General features: G+C 42.5%; 1 protein-coding gene across 1 annotated transcript in view; it reads left to right on the top strand.

Moving 5' to 3' along the window:
- The first annotated feature begins 313 nt into the window (after positions 1-313).
- fgf14 (fibroblast growth factor 14) overlaps positions 314-17,797 on the top strand; it is a 96,561-nt gene continuing 79,077 nt past the window's right edge. Inside the window, exon 1 of the mRNA XM_076746882.1 lies at positions 314-1,192. Within this exon, the coding sequence (XP_076602997.1) occupies positions 985-1,192 (208 nt within the window). The 5' untranslated portion in view covers positions 314-984. The remainder of the gene's footprint in view (positions 1,193-17,797) is intronic.

The following is a 17,797-nucleotide window of genomic DNA, read 5'->3' as shown; positions in this document are numbered from 1 at the left end:
AATTTCTCGGTTAACACCCATCCGGATGCACAAAGCCGCCACAACTTAGGGAACTGGGAGCAAAGAAGACGTAAACGTCAAGTGGAAATGGCACGGAGACGAGGGCTGTGAATGTCTTTAACGTGCAGTGCACACGTGCCCTCGTGCAGAAAATCCACTTCTTAGCCGCTGTCATTTCCAAGAAATCGTGCTGAAACGGCTCGGGACAATAGTCTCGGTCGGATCATAAAAATTTCCGAGAGCATCAGTGAAATGACGGCGCAGAAACCACGTGTTTACGTAATGGAAAGCCAATCTTTCAATTTAACCCCTCCTCCCGGTCTATTTCTAACAGAGGTCCGACGCTAAAAGGAAATTCGTGCAAATGTTTTGATAGGCGCACCGTACTTTTGGAGATGCCAGTGGCGTGGTGCTGAAAAGGCTTGAAGGAAAATACCCCACAAACGGGAAGAAACGCACACTTCAGGAATCACGGACACACACCAAGAGCCCAAGCCTGGCTTCAACAGCAGCGCTGCGGTGTGGGACTTAGAAGACATGAAAACTGAGGTTGGTGTGATCTGACCTCGCCAATCAAGCTGGTTTAGAGGAGAAACGAATTGGACTTGATCCGGCAATGTGGTGTTTTGTTGGGGCTATCATTGCAGCAGTCTGTGCATAGGATGCATCCTCCCTTGGCTTTTGATGCTGTGCAGATCCACCCTCCTCTCCTCAGAGTGATGAACTAATAGGCAATGATTTTCTCCTCGGAAATCCGCCGTGTTTTACTGTTTTCACGTTAGTTGTGTTTGTTTACTGGCGGCCCGTCTCCTCCCGGTGCGACACATGCAATTTATAGAGTATATTTTCTATTATCGACTAGTTGAGGAGGCATCCTTTACACGCCAGAAGAAGAAAACACACCATCATTACGAAGTCTGACAGATGCTGAATATTTTGACACGTGAATGAAAACGCATAGGACTTGGATATACCTATTTTTCTATGATACAATTGGTAGCCTTGTCCTGGAGAACTGATCCAATTGTGTTATTATGCAACCGCAAGGATCTCATCTATATCTGGGTGTTTAAGCCACTGGATTGCTCTTCGCCCAAATCAATGTGGTTTCTTTGGAACATTTTCAGCAAAGGAACGCATATGCTGCAGTGTCTTTGTGGCAAGAGTCTTAAGAAAAACAAGAATCCAAGTGGTAAGCTCATCACCATTATGCCTACTCCTCCGTTTCGCTGTGAGCCGGCGTTGTGCGTGCGTGAGTGTGAGACTGTATGTGTGTGTGTGTGTGTGTGTGTGTGTGTGTGTGTGTGTGGATCTGCGTTATTCGTTTGTTTGTGGTAATGGTGATAGATCTGCAATCATATTTATGCAGCGTGTGGATCATGCAGAGGCGCTGGGAGGGGGAACAACTTATTCTGTGCAGCTACTATCGGCGAGCCCAGGTTTGGGGACGCGCAGCGCACAGACACACAAAAAGCCCCCCCCCGCATCACCACGGCACCATGATCTCCTAACTTTTTAAATAGCGCTCACACACATAGCCTACACACACACACACAACCACACACACACGCGCGCGCGCGCTCTAGATGTTTTTCTTTTTTTGTCTCCAGTGGATCAAATCCACGCACAGTTCTTCCTCCTAACTAGATGATTCCATCCTCGGGTTTACTGCAGCAGCATTCCCCCCTCTGCAACACCACTTCTCGATGAAATGGGCTACTCGCTGTGTTTTCAGCAAGCCAGCCGGAGGAGACAGACTATTCTTTCATGTCTGTCTCTCGGCTGTTACAGGCCAGTGTTCATCATGCGGGCCTGGCCAAATACGATTTGATACGAGCACTTGAGTTGATTTTGAAGCCAGGGCAGCTGAGGTGCGAGCAGGGCATGTAGAAAAGGAACCGGGCTCCACCGCACTAATGCAAATCCTGCTCTTCAGCAGTCGACATCGTTTCGATTCAGATTCTGGACTTTTTCCTCTGTGTGTGTGTGTGTGTGTGTGTGTGTGTGTGTAGGGGGGGAGAAAGCAATGCATGAACCGTGCCTGTAGTGCTACGTCCATGGTTCTTAGTTATATTTTGCAGCCAATCAAATTTAACAATGCGGAGCTTCAGTGAGCAAAGAAATGCTTGTTTCAACAGGCTGTTGGAGGAATGGAGGAGAAGCCCCAGGTGGACAGCATGTAGTGCGGACTACTTGTTAGCTCACGTTGAGGGTTTGAAGATGATGTGCTCAGCAGCAGCAGCTCAGTCCGTCCACACTGCAGCTGCGGTGTAGTAGATCATCATCAGACTGTAGCGGGACTCTTTAGCGTTGCTGACACTGCAGGAGCAACGACAAACACACTGTCTACTATCAACTACAAACACGGGCAGTTTTTAAATCACTCTGCTCCCCCAGCATAGCTTAATTTAGGCCGGTGTTTACAGTTCAGATGAAAGTCAAAGCTTCAGTTTGTACCTTTCACGCAGCTGCCATCATTTTCCTGGTTAGCTAGCGCTAACCTGAAGTAGCCGAGGAAGCTAAACTTTGGGCAGACCTCGCAGGTCGTAGTTAAAGACTTGCCACGACTTTGTAGACATATCTAGATTGTCCCAAGGCTCTCCTAAACAACAGGGACAAAAATACTCAGATGGCTACACAATAAAGACGTGGTACTGGTGTAGCAAGTTGCACATTTATAACCAAACGCACATAGCCGGACATATCTCACTACTGGCCTTTTAGAAGCAACACCAACGAAGAAGAAAATGTTCTTCAATTCATCTCCTGTATATTTGATACATTATTTATATTTTATTTTATTTGAGAATTTCATATAAATTGCTTTCATATATTTTTTTTGTAGCACAAAGGTGTGTCCTCTTCGGCTGCCATGTTTGCTTCCTTTAACAAGTAGCATTGTGATGTGGAAAGAGTTGGAAATTAGTGTCACAAACAGGATATTTTGTTTTTGTTCAAGATGTTTGAAAGACTCAAAAGAATCTGACATAATAATAATAATAATAATAATAATAATAATAATAATAATAATAGTAGTAGAGTATTGTCATACAACCTGTGAGTTTTTTCAAAGTTTGGCATGTATTTACAGGAGTAAAAAGGGGGCAGCACAGCAGTGTAAATGTAGCTGTGCAAAATGTTTGAAATGTAAAAATGTGGATTATGTGACAGGCTCAGTCTGGGGCTCAGCCTCAGTAGGCTCTGGGGTGATAACTGACTGATTGCTGCTCAGTGGAAAAGCAACAGCAAGACACTCACTCCCCTAACCGGTGCTCAACACCAGGCAGCCAGTCGATCAAAGCTGGGACTCACTGTCAGGTGTCTGAGATTTGAAGCCATGCGCCTTTCAAAGTGAGAGAAGCCCACATTTACCTTGTGGGGACTCACTGTTGAATTATCATAAACTGATGGTGTGGGCACAGTCGCCAGGCTTTGTGCTGAAGCAGCAGATAGAGCCAGTAGTTTACTGGGAAATGAACTAGGCCAGGATGCAGACTGTGTCAGTGGGGTGCAGCATTGTATCTTATGACTAAAAACTGCTAACTCACTGCATGTACACTGTCAGACAAATCACACAACAGATAGGTTGCAGCTACAGAGGTGCCTTAAACAACCTCAGAGGATTTTCTAGTACCTTTTGTTGTAGTAGGACAGAGAATCCTCTGTGTGGCCCTCTGTCAGCAGAGCCAGGTGTTTCCAGTATAGTGCTCACTAGGCCTGAGCTGCAAAGACCTAGATATAATGCTCCAGCTCTTTGGCTGTATTTTTAGTAACACAACATAACTGAGAGAACACAGAGAGATTAAGCCAACTGGGCTGTATCAATAAGACTGTCAGCATAGGAACATCTGTCTTACATTGTTATCTGTAGCTTTTTCCAAACACAAAAACTAGAAGTAAACTTGGCCTTACTCACTGTATATCCTCAGAGCACGTGAAGAGGTGAAAAGCAGAGTGTTGATTCTTTAAGTGCCTTCTGCTCCAACAGATGGCTCCTTCTTTTTGCCTATTGTGCACTGATATTTACCTGTAAGGGGCAAAGTGAGAGCACGATCTTTTGGTATTTTGTATCTTTGTATATGTTGCTAGTATGTGTTCATATGTGTGTGGAGAGCGTGCATAGGAGCCTGCGATTACGTGTTCCTATATATTTAGTAGCAGAGTGTGTAAGGTAGACACAGCTGTTTTCTTCATAAACAAATTAAGACAGAGAGCTCAAGTCTTGGCTGGATCAGAGCTACCATCGTCGTAGATTTATGGATCGGAAAATAAAGCTATACAGTTTAATCATGTCAGAAACTTGTTCGCCAACACCATTAGATGTAAAGTGATGCATCATGGCTTCATGATCGGTTGATTACAACATTCATACTAGTGCTTTTACGTGTTGGTGAGCCTCCAATGTTATCTCAATGTTACATTAGACATTTTCACTCTATATTATCATATTTGTCTGCATCCTTTATATTGTGAATTTCATTTGCCACTCAATCTACAGAACCAGACGGAGTAAATATGCACTCTGTTGTTTCAGCCTAAGTGGTAATGCATTCGTCCCAGCTGTTTTGATGTAAAAATATGCCGGATATGTATGGAGAATTCTTGAAATATCCTGGTTTTATGTGGCAGCCCGATGTCATGAATGCAGTGTTTCTGTGCAGCTTAACGGGTAGTGCATGGCATTAACATTACATGGTTTAAAGCATCAGCCCCCTCTGTATTCCTCCATTCTCCAGCAGCGCTGTCCTTTCTCACAAGGCTTTGGACAAGATAAACCACCAAGAGATGTTGCATTCGCTTGTTGTCTTTATATGGTGGCAATTTGTCCACCATGTAAAGGGACAATCAAACATGCAGCAGATGAATCTTAGCCTGTATGGCTTAATATGGCACATTTACACGATGAACTCATGTGCTTAATTAATGAGTAATGTCCCTTCTAATATGAAATAAACATGAATGTAGTCTCACTATGCTCTTACAATCACATCAGCCTTGTCACTGATTTCTAGCTGAATCTTTGTTTCATTTATGGTAGCTTGTCCTTAGGGTTTGTCGTCTTGTACAACTGCCATTGCTGGCCCAGCCTTAATGCTCACTCTCATGTTCCAGCATGTGCCTGAGTGAACACACTTCATTAAGTCAATTAAGTAATGACCTAGCTGAGTGGAAGGGACTGAGATACACCCTGAAGCCTGTGTAGCATCGATGATTGTCCAGATGACCACAGTTGTCATCTTAAAACTTTTTTAGAACTAGTCACTGAGTGCATCATACTAGCAGGCGACTAACGAGGACATTTGGTGGTAAACATACAGACAGTTGATGGGTTCTCGCTGACATTTCTTGGGCGTTGTAGTTTCATAAAGAGTTGAATGCTGTAAATGTGGAAGGTGTATGGCCAGGTTGCTGAAAGAGCAGAATTGCAGTGGAAGTCAGTCGCGGGCTTCCTCACAGTAACACAGCAGCGGGTCATTGACAGGAGAGTGACAGTACAGGTCACAGAACACCCAGGCATCCACGTGAGGATAGTTCATAGCATATCAAGTGAAACTCAACTCTATTGCCTGTGACAGAGCCAGGAGGCCGAACCGAAGCTCCAGCGCTGTGATGCCACTGCTCGGGTTTGCTCCATGCCTATACTGGAGCTTTAACCCAAAGCTCTAGCTTGACCTCACACTCATGGAGCAGTGACCCAAGGTAATTTATTTCAGTCTCTGGCATGGCCAACCATTCTGACCATTGGAAGACTATAACATTGTACTGGTGCTAAATTTGGAGAACTCTGAAAATGAAAATGTTTTGATTTAGTGGAATAATTTATTGGTTCTCTTAAGCCCATGAAAACAGTGAATAAGAAGAGACATAAATAAACAAAAAGCACCTGTTTGGACAATGGAAACTATTTACCTGTAAAGACATGGGCTTTTAACTATAGTTGACAGGCTGTTAATACCTTTTCAAAGAACGACTGCGTCAGCATATTGAATGACCCCTTGCTAAGGTGATTGTTCTTTGTCTAGATGCTGTTTGCTGTCAAATCAAGTTTATTCATTTTTCTGCATGAAATATCCTTTTTCCTCTGCACACTTTTTTTGCTGACTGTGAGAGTGTAATCTGAAATGACATGCGTTTTAATAACTCAGATTATGCTGCTGGTGTCTTTTCTCCATCTAATTCTCACCTAAGAGCAGAGGAGCTAAATCTCAAATTCAGCTTCATCACGCTCATTCGAGAATTTAAAAGGGGCCAGGATTTTCATACGGTTGAAAGATGCTTGGTTCATTTGTGTAACATACCCACGCTAGTTTAGTTTGTGATAACAAAGAAACGGCAGTGTAATTAAAGGGGACGGGTAAAATTCAAACAAGAACTCCTACAATTAGAATAACAGCAGGGTTGGCTAAAAATACCTTCCTCCAACCACCGTGGCATGTTGCTAGGTTTCATACAAAACACTGCAGTAAGTTTGTAAATGGCTGAACTGCAAGAGCTTTTCTGATAATACACATGGGTTTGGCAGGCCCTGCCATTATCACATCTTAGGTAAAAAAAAAAAAAAAGAAAAAAGTTTTTAAAGGTAACAAGTTGAGTAATTGCTCGCACATTTATGAGGGCCGTTCTAAAACCAGCACTCTTACAAACTCCAGATCACATTGATGAACCTCTTTGTTTCTGAGGGTGCACACATGGAGGATGAAAGCGTATAATTTTTTTAAAGCTAAATTATTTTGAATCTTGAAGTTTTCAGCGACTGTTTGCCTCAGAAATGCTGTGATTCCCGCCATGCTTTTGGGATCATTTGGACAGAGAGACGAAGTCGCGTGTAGCTGCAGTGGAGATGTCACAGGTCAACAAGAAACACTGTTTCACTCTCATCTTTTTTGGGCGCGATAATGACGGCAGCATCATCAGTTTCCTCAGTGAATTAATTTTGGCTGTGTCTGTCCTGCTCTTGAGAAATATGACCTGCAGGGGTGATGAGATTCAAGTCCCTGGCTGCCTTTGTAGCTCCCTCTGAGAGACAATCAAGTTTACATACAAATCAGCTCAGACGAGAGGGCAAACGTATATACAGCATTTACAAAGAGAGAAATGGAAAAAGGAGAGCGAGAGGAGGAAATGGGCTATGGAAGAGCAGGATTAATGTCCGGAGCAAATAAATCTGCATTTACACAAAGCGTCTCCCAGGATGCTCTGGGTACTCCTGTTTGCAGTGGTGAGAGGAATGATGGGACATGTGGTCCTGGCTGGGTGCCTTTAAGGGTGACTCTGGCCAATGGAGCTGCAGGTGGATTTTTTCGCTGCTCTCCGTTCCCTCAACCTGATGGGAAGTTCACTTGAAGGGCAGAGACAATGAAAAGGATCAGTCCTCCCAGGTTCTGTTTGTCTGATACTCTGGTGTTTGACATTTACAATGAGGTAGAGGTTTATTAGTGTCGGTGTGCATGCACAAAGGAAAATGCACTGGTGCGGTGTATATCGACATGTCTTTGATCATGTATCTTACCCTTTTGAAAAGAGACATGTTCTATATGTCTTTTTTTCCCCAGCACTGAACTATACATTTCATTATCGGATTTAGAGCTGTTATAATCAATGTTTTTAGATTAACAATGGATCAAATGACTTAATGAATGTGAAGTCGTTGCTCAAGCAACCCCACAGGTCCTCTCAGCTCTGTCTGCATCGTTTTGTTTTTAATTTACAACAACTTCACTGTTGTACTTCATTCCCACTGCTCTCATTAGCATCACTTCCAGTCACAGCAGGCAGCAGTTTTCAGAAAAAAAGTTCTAAAAACACACTTGATGCTATCTGCTCACTGCCAAACAGCAGACAGACTTGGTTAGCAGCTCGCTGATGAATGCAGCTAGTTATTCCCCACAAGAGTTGGTTGAAACCCAACCAGAGCTAAAACCTGAGAGAGTAGGAGACCTACATGTGTCGGTACAAGTGTCCAAAAAGTCTGTGAACGCAGGTTTAAACCTTCAGCGCATAAAACAGTAGACGCAAACTGAAGGACGGGGCTTAGTCTGCGAGAAAAGACTGAACATCATCATTTGAGAGCTCGTTTTTGACCTGATCTGTCTGCTCTTCAAAGCCATCTTGACTTATGTGATTGATTTTCTGTCAGCTCATGGGGTTAGTAGTATCGGCTTGCATATCAGATAATAACACAGTGTCGGTCTTTCCCAGTGCAGGCAAAGCACAGAGGATGGATTTGTGTTTGTAGCTAATGGTGCAAGGAGGCTACCTCTACTGTAACTAGCACTTAGTAGATTGAGCACATTAGAGATAATGTCTTTTTGAATAAACTGCGGTAGCCCTGGTAACCATTTTAAAAGGGTTATATCTTTCTTTGGTCGGCCATCTAATGCATCTTTCCTTTCCCACAAAAAAACACTTGAAGCCAAAAAAGATGACATTCCTGTCTTGCTCAAATGTCGGTGTACAACCACACTTTCAATTTGATCTAATTTGGTGTTATGAATCACATTGAATGCCTGACAGTTGTTGCAACCTTGTTAAAGGCCAAACAAATATCCTGAAAAGGAACCACAAGTAGAATGTGAGTGAGGAGCGACGATTAGCTGATTGCTTTGTGATTTGAGTCATAGATGCAGTTTTCTTAGCGTGAAAGGTTGCTGTGAGGAACATCATGTGACTGAATGCGAATTACAACATGAGCAATGCTGATTTATCAAAATTAGACAGCTTTGTGAGGAAGTGTTTTATTTGCGTTTTGTTTGTGCCATATCCAGCAGAATGAAAGCAGCCATACTGAGAAACCTCGAAGAAAACCTCAAAAGTATCTGACACTTTTATTGTCCACAGTTTCTGACGGCAGCTCTGTTTCTGTTGCTGTTTGAGTTATGCTTGATTCAGGGGGATGAAATTGGCCATTTGTGGATGGGTACTGGCATGGTTTCGTCAGATTTGAAGAAAGGTAGTGTAATAAATTGTTTCTCGGTTGTCAGTTTTATGAACTTTCGTGTCTTAAATCAGTTTGAGTGATCTAAGGTCAGTGAAACTAATAGTTAGAGCGTGAGTGATATGTTGACCATAGTCCTTAAAGACCCGCTTCAGTGACAAACAAGGTTTAACCTTGTTAATATGTCCATGGGATGAAGTATATGTATTACAAGACACATGATGAGCAAAATAAGCAGTTACTGCCATGGCCGTTATGTTTAACATTGTATAGAACAATACTATAAATTCATTACCATTCTGATACATCAGCTTATAGGCGACTATGTGAGCATTGGCATTGTGTAGCACACAGTAGCTAGTGAAACAGAAAACAAGCAGAAGATTGTGTTTGATGAGCAGAGTCAAAGGTGAGCAGACATGTTCAAGCTGCAGGTGAGTGGCGGAGGGGTGGGTGGAGATAGACGGGGACCAATTACATATTCATAGATCTTAGCATCATAGACTTCCGTCTTATCAATTTTAAGACATGAAGGGATTTTTTATTTCATGGAAATTCGAACAGACATTAGTTTTTAGGGGTTTAATCAATGCCAAAGAGGAATTTTAAATGTTTCAATGTCTAATCTCAAGACCAGAAATCAAAACACATTTTTAGGTCTCTTCTACATACATGAGCAGGCGTTCAGGCCGAAAACAGCCCTGATGGTGAGGTTGTGTTGTTTCAGGCAGCAGTGAGACAATGAGGAACAATCCAAGAAATCCAGTTTAAGTAAAGGATCCATAAATGTGAAAGCGAATCAGATGCTAAAACTAAATCAGACAGAAGTAAAAAAATATGGCGTTCTCAATAGTAATCTACAAGGAAAGTGTGCGTGCACTTATTTGATAGGTTACCCCAAACTGATGCCTGCTGTGTATAATTACATTTCCTAAGCCATGATTGGAAAATGCTGCCAGAGGGATTGATTTACTGAAAACTGCAACTACTAATTGCATCTTAATATATCTGTATTTGTATTTGAATATTTGTGAACGTTCAGTGCTTTTATCTTATCTTACCTTATCTTAAACTTGAAGACGCAAGTGCCAGTGTAACTTTTTTAAAATGATCATATAACGTTCATCTCAAGGACTTCCTGCTGTCATTTGACCTCAATAGTTTGTGACTGGCCTTACTGAGGACATGCATGATTTTGAAAGCTTGGGAACTCTGGGAAATTGAGGTACATCTCAAAATAGTCATCACAGCAGGATATAGCCTATGCTTGTCCCCGCGTGGTTTTCTGCACTGTGTCTTATGGAGGCTCCATAAATCATCTTGTAATTTGGCCCATCCTCTGCCCTTAATAGTGGGAGCTGTGTGACATATCCCACTTCAGAGAGTGTAGGTGTGGAGTTGTTTGAGGAGTAGGGGTGTAGCACAACTCTAAGCAGGTTCTCTCCAACACATGACATATTTTAACGCTCGCTATACTTGCAGGCTCCCAGAGGATGGGACACATGATAGCTGCTGTGGAGCTGCTGTGACTTTTCTGGAGCTGCTGTGCAGGGCTGATGCACTGTGCTCTGATTCACTGTGAAGTGACAAAGTGATGAGAGGGAGAGATGAAGAGCAAGAGAGAATAATGCTGTTAGACTATGAGATTATTGATTTACTGGACCAGAAGTTTGAACAGTTGTAGACAGTTGCGCGGCAGAGTTGACAGAGACACACGCGCCTTTTTGAAGTTCATCATCATTACCGAAAGAAATGCCTCTGTGTACAATTGATGTTAACACTGTGAGAGCAGATGAGAGGGTTTTAATGGCTGTGTGAAGGGCTTTTGTCTCTACAGAGAGCTTTTGTCTTAAAGTTCAGGCGATGAAACTGCTGTTAGAGTTCAGTGTAATGTAGCCAACGCTGTCAAATACAGGTAACATGTTTAAAATCGAATCAGCACACATTTGATGCCACTATAACCAGTCTACCATGTTTTGCCTCTGTAATATGGAGACCATTGTTGAAACTAAGTCTCAGTTGTGTCTTGCTGAATGTGACAATGTGATCACATCCTCATGATTTGTTGAGAGAAACCAGAAGTTATTAACTTTAGGGGCTAGTGCTGTAACATCAGCAGATCAGTGTCCTTAATAACTTAATAAGAGAGAGAAAACAAAGAAAACCTCATTCAAAACCCATTCGACATGTGTAACAACACCAATAACTGAAAATCCAGACCTGTGTCTTGGGTAGTTCAGATGTGGCATAAATGACAACAAGACAAAGAGACCTGAACGGTGAAGAACAGCAGCAATTACAGCTAAGAAGTTGGAAAAATGACTTTAGAATAGAATAAGTACCCGTGCTGCCGCTCTTAGAAAGTTTCATGGGAATTGTACTTCATTCTGTGCTCATGAAGTAATTAATGTTTCCCTTTTGTTAAAATCATGGAGCTTTTGAGTGCTGTAGTTCACGGTGATTTGTCTTAGATTCTGGAAAGTTCAGGAACATGCTTCATTTTTTTTCAACACTGAATGGGAGTTTGCATTGAGTTACAGAAACCAGTGGATCAGAGGCGAATGCAAAGTTAACTCTGAGCACTGGTGCAGTGTTGTATTCAGAAAGGAAATAGCTGTGACTTTGTGTCTGTTAGAAAAGTGTGATTTAAGTATATTTTTAACAGTGAGGGTGTACCGTGATTGTACAGTAATTAAACGCTCAATAAAAGAAGGAACAAAATATGCTCTTTATATAATAATAAATTCCTTTATCTGAGGCAGTTTATGCATGCACTATAAAAAGCCAACCCTCAGAAACTTAACACAGCAGGTGGCAAGCTTTCCTCTGTGTTTGGGATCAGTGATTCACCTACAAGAGTGTGGCCCTTTAGAAATTCTAGCGAGAACTGGTAACACTTCCTGACTCCTGCGCAGTCGTTACTGCTATTAGTATTTGAACGTCATGCATATTTATGTGGTGTTATAGTGCTACAGCTCCATAGTGCTTGTTTATTTGGATGCACCTTATTTGGAGTGAAACTTCCACAAAACGGCCAGGGATTCTTTTTCATATTCTACTAAATGTAAAATTTGTTTTGGTCTTGATAAATGAGCTGTTGTTCTCCATGTTTACTCTCGCCGAGGCCCTTCCCCTTCGTTCAGTGACAACACCGGTCGCCTCGTGGTAACAACTCCTAAATAATCCTCTCACCCACTGACATTTCCTCTTTAGATTGAAAGCTGACTTGATTATAGTGGAGATGTACTTAAAGGGAGTATTTAGCTCCTGCTGACAGAAACCCTGGAGAGCTGTAATTTCGGCCATGCAAGTCAAAATAACACAATCCGAGAAGCTGCAAAGGTATGATTGTCTATATGAGGCGCCTTGAGCGGTCACCAGAGGCCAAAAGCTGTGACAAGGCTCATTGATGAAAATGACTCTATTCTGTAAAGAGCAGGTTTGTATAGCTTCATTTTCACCTGGATTTCATCTCCTTGTCCTCTCACCAGTTGTTGAGTTTTCTGATGCACGCCGCTGTAAGCTGTTTGCTGTGCTTGCCGTACATACTGACTCCATAATTCCTCATCAGTGATGCAGATGTCATAATCCACACAAGCTCCTAAAAACTGGCAAAATAGGCTTCAAAATGCCCCCAGAGAAATCTATGATTGATGTCGCACTAGTCCACGTTTTTAGATGTTGCGTGGTTTAAACTGTACCTCTTACAGACCAGCCTCTGCTAGCTGCTTAGCTGTTTTAATCTATCCACATTTGCTGTTCTGCCTTCACTCCATCGTCGCTCAGTCTCTTGCACACATTTGTCTTAAGAGGATGTTTGCCTCTATTCTAGCAGTCATGCTACAGTCCTCTCCTCTCCTCTCTTCTCCAATATTACCACGGATCTGGATCCAGCCCAAAGTAATGCTGTGATTTTATAACTTGCAGAGATATGCGTCTTACTGTAACACAGTCACATTGATTTATGTGTGTGCTGAAAACAAACAATTTAACACAACAGGAGGTTTCCTGTGACCTGTAGCTCACTGAAACCACTGGAACACTTCCAGTTCAGTCACACTGTCGTTCGAATGGAAGAACACATTGGAGATGGTGTAAAAGGCAATGCCCACATACCAAAATCCTCCAGGTAGCACTCACCGGTGTGTGCTGAGTGATGTCAAGAGTAACTTGCGTCATCACAGTCTCATCCAAGATGGTAAAAGCTGAATACACGTACAGAACTTTAAGTGTGTGCATTGAGTACATGTGGCTATACCCAGAAATGTAGTGTAGTAAATTCTGAGGTGTTTATTCCTCATGTTGCTTAGAGGTTGTAGATGATGTAGGTTGCTTTTCCATGCTGATCTAAATCTTTATAATGTGAATTAATAATATAAACTAAACTTAAATAAAGGTAAACAATAAGAAAATTGCATTACTCAAGGAAAGATGTACTGAGCTTACTAAGTGGACAGGGTTTAAAATTTAGTTTTTCTACTACCAGTTACATACATTCACTCACTTTGAGCTGACTGACTCACTTTGTAGTGGCTCAGCTGTCCCTGGCATCATGTGCACCTACATAAAAATTTTGAGTTCCACTCAGTGATACACAGATTTCAAACTTGGGAAAAAGAGAGCACTGTTATTGGATTGGTATGCAGTATCGGCAGATTCTCTCAGCCAGGAGAGAAAATGTTGGATCAGTGCATAGGAAAAAGACTTAATACTACCATCGACACTTTTTTTCAAATGTAATACATTTATATGTTTTTTGTTTTCACAAGAGGAAAAAAATACAGATGCAGATGAGATGAAATAAATTCAATAGAAAAAATAACATGTAGTGTAGAAAATGTTAACACTGACCCACTGAATTGGATTATGGAAACCAAATTATGGCAAAAAAAAAAACAAAACAAAAAAAACAGGGCAGTGGTACATCGAAAAATCAACATTCATGGGAATCATTAGTTTCAAATATTGTCATTTTGTTACAGACAAAAAGATTTTCATCAATATGCTAATCGAGCCTGTTGGTATTTTCCCTGTTGCTCAAGGAGAAAAATGAAGGAACTGGGGAGTTTAAGGGCTGACAGGCTGTGCTGAGTGAGTGTTAACAGTCCCATTGTTTCCAGGCCGTCATCTTGGAGCGCAATATGATGCAGCCACATTAGCATGTTGCTGTGCTGCGCGGCGAGAAGGTTGGGTCATGTTCCCCGTGGCTCTGGTGACAGGAACGTAGCGTCTTTAACCTTTATCAAACACACCAGACTGAACATACTGGCGTGTCTGTGTGTGTGTTTGTGTTATTGAGCCACAGTATGCGTTACTACAGATCCTACAGCACAGAGACACACTGCTGTGGCGATGGCGTGCTGCTGTACTGTTTCAGAGCAGTGAGGACTGGTGGAGGGAAGCACAGAGCGAGGTCAGCTGGGTGTGCTTCTTTCCTGTGCTGGAAGTACATTTTAATGACTTGATTATGATTGATTGCTGATATGATTTCATGACTCACTGTTGGTCTGCAGCTCATTTATTACCGTTGTCCATCAATTGGCTGTGCTCCCTGCTGACGGGATAAGCTGAGCAGGATGCTCTCTCCCTCTCTCTCTCTTTGCACATATGGTTTACCAGTTGAATGTAAAGGTAATGCTGAGGACTATACAAGAAAAATGAGCTTGAAGAGATAAAAAGAGGAGTCAGATTTTGAAGGAGCTCGGGATGGTTTCATATGTTGCTCTGCTTGTTTTCCCTCAGGCTGTGACCTGCTCTGACATACTGTATTTTGCTGCTTCCCTGGCAATGTCAGTATTTTTCCCCAAGTAAATATTGAATTCAGTTTTGGTTTGGGAGTGTGTTAGGTGTTTACAATTTATTTTGATAGAGAACTTGTCTTTTTCACAGGCTGCAGTGTAGCGGTGTGGCTCTGTCGGTGCCTCTCGTTGTTGCCAGGTGTGTCTCAGAGGCCAGGCTGTGGCCACTTCAGTCTTTCAGTTCCTCTGTTTCCAGCCACTCCGCATCGTCTGTTCAGTGCTAAATTGCTTTGAAGTTCACATTGAGTTTTTGTGATGTCCAGACGTTGATGTGCTTTTCTTTTTCTTTGGCTGTAATTTGTTTGCTCCAGATTTTCCGAAGTCTCTGCTGAGGCTGTGTACTGATTTAAGCCCTGCATGAAAAAAAACAACAAAAAACGCAGCCCTCTCATTCATTTGAATGAGGCCAGTTCGTCGACGCAGCAGGGGTGCAGAGGGTGCCCCCTGCAAAAAAAAAAAAAGTCAAACTTGGCTCATCTTTTGCCGTTGCGAAAAGTGACATCACCCAGCAAGGTGCTGCGTTGGCCAGTAAAATATGCAAATGCGTACTTTTCTGGTAGATTACTCTGTAACTCCACACTGTACTGTTTACCTTGCAATCATTGTCATGAGACATCAACTGATTGCCACTGTGATAAGTTTCCAGAGCAGTAAACTCCTTCCTTGTAATACTATAAACTGCTGTGCAGTGTTTTGGTGTCTGATTAGCCCTGAAGCACACGAAACAGGAAACAGGACATCCTGGATAATATTCTATTGTCTCATCATCACATGATCTTTTAATGCAGAGCTGTTCTCAGTCTGAATACTCACTTGGAGGACCTGTGCCCATGAATGACCAGCTCTTGTCAACACAGACCTTTGTAACAGTCAGGGCTCACTGGTTTTGTTTAACTGTGTTTCATGCACATTTTCACAGACACACATAAAGTCCTGTTGGTTTTTGATTGATGTGACTGATTCATGGTATTTGTTGAACATCCCAACAGAAATTAAGATTGTGAATGACTCTTTCCTCATTCAATTGTCTTGCCCACCACCCCCCACCCCCCACACACATGCAGATTGTCTACCTCACTCTGTCTCCATCACTCCTCTCCCTCTGAACAGGGGTCTGTTCTGTGCAGTGCTGGAGGTTGTGTGGTGGCTACGGTATGCTGTGTAGATTTTTGCTGCAGTGCAGCAGGCAGTATTGTGCTGCTGCTGCCTCTGTCTTCCCCTGCTCTCTCTCTCTCTCTCTCTCTCTCTCTCTCTCTCTCTCTCTCTCTCTCTGTCTCTCTCTGTCTCTCTCTTTCTCTGTCTCTCTCTGTATGCATTCATTTTTGTGTACATTGTTTTGAAGCAGTGGAACACTTCCAAACAGTTTTGCTGTTAGAAAAAAAAAAAAAAAAAGAAGGAAAGAAATGACATTAGCCTCAGAGCTTCCGTCTCATTCATCACAGCTGGCAAACACTTTGTTGCCTTCTTCTTCTTTTTTTTTTTTTCTCCTGGGCACTCACATAGCTTTGTCAACATTTTCCATGATGACCTTTTGGAAGTTCTTATTTTTATACTTGTTTTCACCTCTTGCACATCCCTGTCTTGAAGTTCAGTTCCCACCATTTTAGCCCCCTCAACCCTCCTGTGGCTGTTGTCCTTTATTCAGACACAGAGAGAGAGAGAGAAGGGGAGAGAGACATAGAGATGATGGGGTGGGCACATACTAAGTAACCTGTTTGTGTTGGTGAGTGCTCAGCTCTCTGCGCAGAAAGCCTAGTTGTTTTCAGTTATACACACTAGGCTAGAGACGATGAAGCACTCAGGTACAGTGTGTCAGAGACCAGACAGATGCAGCACCAGGGGACAGAGTGGAAGCACTAACATCATGTAGCTAAACAAGCCACGCAATATTTTCCAGAGACCTTTTTTTTTTTTTGTTTGGGGATTCGATGCCTCACTCACTTGCTGCCTCGTGCCATACAGCCTTTATAGAAGTTGCCATTTCACCAACACCATTGAGCCATGACATGACAGCACTTGACATTTCTGGTAGGTTACCTCCAGCTGGCTGAGAGAGTGTCAGCGCTATCTGTAGGATATGGTTATCTGCATGTTGGAAAGGTGCTGGTTGGGAGATGGTTGGCACGGTTTTCACAAGCGGGGTGACAAGCAAAGTATGTGTGTGTGTTTGAGGTAAGGTGGCCATGCTCATGTGATTGGGTTAAAAAGGTTGTGTGAAGCTCTGTGGGACATCAGGAGGGGTGTGAAAACTCGAGCAGCGGCGCAAAGGATATGTTCTAGATTCTATTCAATTTATCGACAGAGATCATTGAGAGAAATCAAGCTTGAGGCTTTTGCAGCCAGATATGGACACAAAGCATTTTGTTAAGATTGTGGAGCGGCATGTACGCAAGGCAATAAACGCAGAAGAAAAGCATGGTGAGTCCCAGCAGAGAGCTGGACGAGCTTTTGGATAAGAGTGTCGACTAATTCCACAGTTATTACACTTGTTGCCCATTTAAAATAACCCAAGTGTGTGGATGCTATAACACTGCACTGATTACACATGGAACATACAGTATTCTCTTTGTGGGTATGAGATCACCACATTGATTCACAGCGTGACTGCGAATAGTCTGCAACATACAGTACAGAAAAAGCACAGAGTATGTGAACTCCATATGAGCAGGGGGGAAAGTCTGATCAATGCAGTCTGCTTCCACACCAATAAAACTAATCACTGCATTGCAGATGATCAAACCTGAAGGTCACACTTTGTAGTGTGTATGTGTGTGTGTGTGTGTGTGTGTGTGTGTGTGAGTGTGTGAGTGAGTATGTTTGCATGTCTGTGTATGTGTCATTCACTCCCCTAATTATTCTTTATGCAGCAGCATGCCAAAGAGGGTGACGTCATCTTATTATGTATGCAACACTTCCGGAGTTTATTTCATATAATTTGTCCTGCATAAAATATGAGGCTTCGAGGTCAAGTAGATTGATGCGTGGCTGTGGATCCACGGCGACACCAAAATCGTCTCTTAAGCTGAACTCCTTTGAAGTGCAGTCTGAAACACATGTGGTCTGT

This window comes from Chaetodon auriga, chromosome 13 (genome assembly GCF_051107435.1).
Source record: "Chaetodon auriga isolate fChaAug3 chromosome 13, fChaAug3.hap1, whole genome shotgun sequence".
Lineage (NCBI taxonomy): Eukaryota > Metazoa > Chordata > Actinopteri > Chaetodontiformes > Chaetodontidae > Chaetodon > Chaetodon auriga.
Note: the sequence above shows the minus strand (reverse complement) of the source record. Positions and strands in the feature narration are given on the sequence as shown.